Below are 6,251 nucleotides of genomic sequence, written 5' to 3' on the forward strand. Positions count from 1 at the left end.
CAACTTTGAAAATCTTCTCTTAAACCATTTGCCTGATTTTAAAATAATTTCACAGCAATGTTCCTTTGGTGACTCTCTGCATGATTCCTCAAGTCATTTGTATTCATTAAAGACATGAAATTGGCCAGGACCATTTTTCAACCAGATGCTTGATTTCAAAATAATTGTACAGCAACATTCATTAGGTTAATCACTTTTATTCTGTCTAGTTTCTTGATATTGTCTCTAAGTATCTGGCCCCTTGTTCACAAAATCAGTTAGCTGAAAGTTTGGTCATAGATGATAAACTTGTGCAGTCTTATGGGAATTCTAATTGCAGTAGGCTTAAATAACACATTTAATATATTCTGTCCATGTGTCAACTATGTTTTTCTGGCACGTCGTTAGTCTCAGCTGAGTTTGATAATGAAACTTTGTCATTTATATCTAAACAGAATGTTTAAAACTAAATTTTAAGTTAACTATTTTTGAGTCGCTATTCAGTATTGGTGGTCAGTTTCAGTTGGATTTAAATTTGAAGTTTTAGTGAAATTCATATTAAAATTTCAAACTCTAAATCAGCCAATACCAAAAAGTGTTTTGTGAACACGAGGCCTGGTCAGCATCCTTCCCCCCCCCCCCCCCCCGCCATTGCTCACACCACCAACAACAAAAAAACACATTTTGCGCCCGAATCTAGTGGAAATTTCAAAAATCTTGTTAGAAAACACTGGTCCTATTTCAAAATAATTTCAATGACATTTTCCTTGTGTGACTAACAAAACTGTTTCAGCAAGCTGTGAAACTCGGGTGAGAGGTATTCGGCCATCATGACCATCTTGTTTTCCAACTTATCTGGAGAGAACATGAGCATGATCAGTGGTCAAACTTCAAAAGCTGGTACCCTGTGTTCAGTAGGTGATCCCTATTCATGGTGAGTGGGATTCAAAGGTCAAGGTCACAGTGTACTTTAGACTGAAAAATACCCGACTGGTTAAACTTTCCCTTAGTGGCATATATTTTACAACAGCTCTTGTTAATTTTTCTTTGGCAAAAGAATTTTGAAGGGAAGTGTTATTAAACAGTTGATAGGATGTTGCAAAAAAATAAGGCCGCAGACTTGAACCACACTTTAAGGTATTCCAATGAAACAGTACAGATGACCACTAATAAGTATTGATGTGTGGAGCATTTTTAACTGAATCAGTTCAGGCCTTATCGAGTTAAGTGCCCTTGAACCTAGGAAAAACTTAAAACCTTAAACAAAGCTCCATTGTGGGGTATAGTAGCTCTTTGGATAGGAACTGGATTCACAAGATCCGCTGAAACATAATATTGCGTTACTATGGCATTCTTTTGAGATGATTATTTTCAAACTTAGCAGAAGTTAAATAAGGATGAATTTAAGAGAAAAATTCCACCAAGTTATTTACAAAAGCTGATAATCAGTTTGATAATCTGCCGACGATAGTTTGGTCCACAAAATTTGTAAAAGGTTTTTGTCTGAATTTGCAAGATCCGGTATATTTACATCACTGTAACGGTCAGGAGATCGAGGCATATTAGGGACATACTGTATGTTTAAGATCTCTTACAAAATGCCAAATATATATTATATAATTTCCAGGCCAAAGAATTTTTTTTTGAAATTTTGTTTTGAACATGGTGCTTTTGTGGAAAGTAATGTAGACTGAAAGTTTCATTATAATCAGTAAATAAATAAAGCCAATATAGAATTTTAAGATTATTGAAGATGTAAAAAAAGAAGCTGAAATTTGCATTGTAAGGTTTTAGTTTTTAGAGAGAGTATAGTTCGAACAATTAACTGTTGTATGTAAATTATTTAGATAGTAGGTTTGATTTTGGGGTAAACTGAAATGAAATAGGATATTTGTGGTAAGTTTTTTTGTTTGTTCTTTTTTTATGGATAAAATAAACTTATTTCACGAGTTAAATTTTCCTTTAAACTGGAACGGATACACATTTATTTTTCCTTTTAGCCAATGTTTTAACCTACTACTTTTAAAATAATATATTTCAACAGTGATTAGCTGTTGAATAAAATTACTGTTTTTGGAGCTCAGATGTGAAGGAATTATGAGGGCAAAGCCAGGGCCGACCGGTGATATAATAATGCGCATCTGAAAAACAGTGATTATATTCCAAAAGCAAATCACTCTTTTTAGATCTACTATTTCTGTTCTAACATGAAATTAAGGACTGTTATCTACATCTCTAGTAATTGCCCGTTTTGAGTGATTTTCTTTTCCAGTATGCTGCTATGACATTTTACGCTATGACGTAATATTTGTGACGTATACACAGTGCATATGTTGCACAATAACATAGTTTCAGTAATTCTTTGTTTAATGGGAAAAGAATCTGGGCATAATTTGATGATAGGGACAGAAGAATTTATTTACTAAGAGTTTTCTTCAAGTGGAACACATAGCTCTAAAAATAGCTTTTTATTTCAGCCACATTGAAAGATGTCGACTGAAAATATAAATAACAACTTGATAATCAACTATCTGCCGCAGTTTATCACTGATGAGGAGTACAAGAACATGTTCCTTAGTATTGGGCCGATCAAATCTTCCAAGATTGTTCGCGATAAAAGCACTGGTTTCAGTTATGGTTTTGGTTTTGTCGAGTATCACACAGATCGCGATGCTGCGCGTGCTGTGAAGGTGTTCGACGGTTTGCCCATGTATGGAAAGAGAATACGTGTTCAGCATGCTAATAAAAATGAGGAACAGCCAAAGGCGTTTAATATTTACGTTAAAAACATTCCGAGCACATTCACAGAGACTGATCTTGACAGGCTATTTGACCCTTTTGGAAAGATTGTCACTTCAAAAGTGTTGATGGACTTACAGACTGGGCAGTCAAGAAATGTTGGTTTCGTTCTTTACGAGACAAAGGAAGAAGCTGATAAAGCTATTGCTGAAATGAATGGGAAGACGGTTCCTGGAGCAACATCCGCTTTGTATGTCAAGTACGCAGACGATGCTACGAAAAAAGCAACAAAAGTAGTCCAACCAGTCATACCACAGGTTTTGACACAACCACCCCCATTTCCACCGCCAGTTCCACAGGGTAATGGATTCCCTACACCGAGTCAACCTGGGCCAGTCCGGAATCAACCGATAAACAGAAATCGGTTCAACCCTATGGCACGTACTAACACAACTACTAATGACTATCCAGTACCAAACTTTAATGTTAACCAGAACTTTAATGCAAATAACCAAAATACTGGTTTCTTTGGGATGAACAACCCCCAAAATTCAGGAGTTACAAGCCCTAACGTTGATGTTCCTAAAGGGCCAGGTCCATATTCCCTCTTTGTGTTCAATATTGGAGACGATGCAGAAGAGCGAGAGTTGTGGGCCCTTTTTTCACCATTCGGTACTGTTCAGAAGTGCACTGTCATGATGGACAATGAAAGACGTGTGTGTAAAGGTTACGGGTTTGTCGACATGGCTAATGCTATGGAAGCTGCAAATGCAATCAAAAGCTTGAATGGTTTCTTCTACAAAGGAAAGCAACTCAATGTTTCATTTAAGCACAAGAAACAGTGAACAGCAATAGTTTTGATTTGAGAAAAACTGCCAGAGCAAAACAAGGAGGCGTGTAAATATTTATCAATATCAGTTGATCAAAATAGAAGCCATGGCATATATGTCAGAAAGGTATCTGACTTGTGTACATAATATAGCTTGATTCTGATTGGTTCTCTTATAAGGTTCATTATAATTGGATAAGATTAAAAGTGTTCTATTAAAGAAGACTGAAAAGATATGGCAAGGAGATTTTGTGAATGAGCTAGCATAAAGAAATAGTTTAGTGTGCATTCTAAAGTGGTCATTTGAAGACTTTCTGAGAGAAACTGTAGTAATTTGTTAATGGAGTGCCTCGAAAAAATGGGGTAAATTCCTAGTATCCACTTTGGTACTAGTATTTAAAAAAGTAACTAGGGCAAATAAATAATTCAGGGCTGTTGTTTTAGATGTTGTACAAGCTAGACTACAATTCTGGTGAGAAAAGGTGTTAAGTTGTTATTTGAGCCGCACCATGAGAAAACCAACCTAGTGCATTTGAGACCAGCATGGATCCAGACCATCTGTGCAGTCTGGTCCGGATCCATACTGTTTGCTAACGGTTTCTCTAATTGCAATAGGTTTTGAAAGCAAACAGTATGGATCCTGACCACTGCACAGATGTGCAGACTGGTCGCACATGCACTAGGTTGGTTTTCTCATGGTGCGGCTCATTTATAGTTTTGTTTATGCTATATATTTAGTTGATTTAACTTCTGTTTTACTTCATTTGCGCTTTGGAGTAAGCTCTTTGCATACCTCATTGAACAAACAATATTTATGAATCAACAAAGATGTGAATTGTGTAAAAATTTTAAATCAGATGTCACTGTAAACTTGACAATTCTCATAAAGTTGGCAGGCCTCAGCATTTATGATGATTTAGAAACCACATGTAGTTTCATTTTTTAAAATGTTAAAACATAGTAATTTAGTGTATTTGACAGAATTTAATTATAAGATACAGTGCTGTCTTGAAGAAAAGTACATCTACTGTGTTGGTCACACAGTAATTTTTTTTATGTAAATATAGGAGGAACTCGGCTTCTATCATTATATACATAGTATAAAACACGTGTAAAATATTGTCTTGAATATGGATTAATTTGATTGTTGGTATTCTGTAGATATTGCTATCTACAGTCGAACCTACACCTGGCTGAGAAAGTACCTTCTTGTGTGAACATAGCATTAAACTAGATTACGGAAAGTCGGCGGTTCTACAAAATGTATCCATGTGCCTGCCTTTACCTAATATAATGCACAGAGGAGCACTACATCTTGGAGTCTAAAATCCTTCACCATAGAAAGCTGGAAAAATTGCCGTATGACCAATTTGCGTCTGCTTGACTCAAGTCAAACAAAAATACTGTCAAACCTGACCTTAGGACCACTTCTGTACAAAAACATCTTGGTAAAAAAACCGCCAAAAAACAACACAAATTCCATTTAAATATCAACAATGTATTTTCACCTCTAGATGAAGATGACGGTCTGTAATACCACATTTTGTCTCCTCCCAGGGGCTTTTATCAACAGGTTTGACAGTATAAAACAATTATTGTAGTATGTAGAGGCTTGCCCACATAAAAATGTGAAGTTTTGTAATAATGATTTGTTTTTCAGAAAATATTCTAGAAGACTGATGTTTATATACCCCGGGTGTTCATTAGACTGAAGTTCAATATGATTGTAGTGTTGCCCTGAAGAAACATCGTAATATTTTTTTTTTCTGTATATGTTACGTGGAAAAAGAGCCCAATCACAGTTTGGCCAATTATGTGAGGTTTTTTTTATGAACATGTAAGTTTCCTATGAGTGTTAAACAAAAATACATTTTCTTCAAAATCCAAAATGCTAATGTGCACTTCATACTTTTGGAGCAAAGAAGTAAAAAATTTGCTTAAAGTTCATACTTGCTGTTTTTGATTCTGTTGAAATAGTACGTTACTGGAATAAGAACCATGATCGTTAAATGTGTTAACATTTCAGTCTTTGAATCAAATTTTTCCAAACTGAAAATTGCGATGTTTTTCCTGTATAGGACAAGCACTGTGAAAGAATTGTTTGATACTACGTATTTCACTTACATGGCAGGAGCCTGAAATTATTATAGTGTTTAGACACTAAAAGTCTAGAATTACATGCTCCTGCGGTGTGCCATAAAATTGCTGTTTTAAAATGTTGCATGTTATATTTGTTGTTGTCTATAGTTTGAAACATTAAGAATGATTATGTAGAAGAGAAATCCATGTTGTAAACGACATCTCCATAGTGGGACCAACAATATAAACTTCTGTATTGGTAATTTGGTTTTGTTGTTGTTTGTGTGTGTGTGTGTGTGTGTTCGGGTTTAACGTCTTTTCAACAATTTTTCAGTCATATAAACAACGGTGTCTACTTGTAGCAGTGAGCACAATACCCAACTTTATAGTGCTGCCTCACTGGAATATCACGCTGTAGACGTGACATGATACCCCACCCAGTCACAATTATACTGACACCAGGCTGACCAGTTCTAGCACTACCCTCTTAATGCTGAGCGCCAAGCGAGGAAGCTACTATGGTACGGCGCGGCCGGGGATCGAACCCACAACCTCCTGCACTCGAAGCGGATGCTCTACCACAAGGCTACCGAGGCGGTTTTGTATTTGCCCGTCTAGGTGAAAA

General features: G+C 36.1%; 1 protein-coding gene across 5 annotated transcripts in view; it reads left to right on the forward strand.

Annotated features, from left to right (window-relative positions):
• The window catches only part of LOC123529390 (ELAV-like protein 1-B), a 28,929-nt gene extending 23,040 nt beyond the window's left edge, over window positions 1-5,889 (forward strand). For all 5 annotated transcript variants that reach the window (XM_053525552.1, XM_053525554.1, XM_053525553.1 and 2 more), the window contains one exon: window positions 2,457-5,889. In XM_053525552.1, the coding sequence (XP_053381527.1) occupies window positions 2,469-3,563 (1,095 nt within the window). In that variant the 5' untranslated portion in view covers window positions 2,457-2,468 and the 3' untranslated portion in view covers window positions 3,564-5,889. The remainder of the gene's footprint in view (window positions 1-2,456) is intronic.
• Window positions 5,890-6,251: the final 362 nt, after the last annotated feature.

This window comes from Mercenaria mercenaria, chromosome 15, assembly GCF_021730395.1.
Source record: "Mercenaria mercenaria strain notata chromosome 15, MADL_Memer_1, whole genome shotgun sequence".
Classification (NCBI taxonomy): Eukaryota; Metazoa; Mollusca; class Bivalvia; order Venerida; family Veneridae; genus Mercenaria; species Mercenaria mercenaria.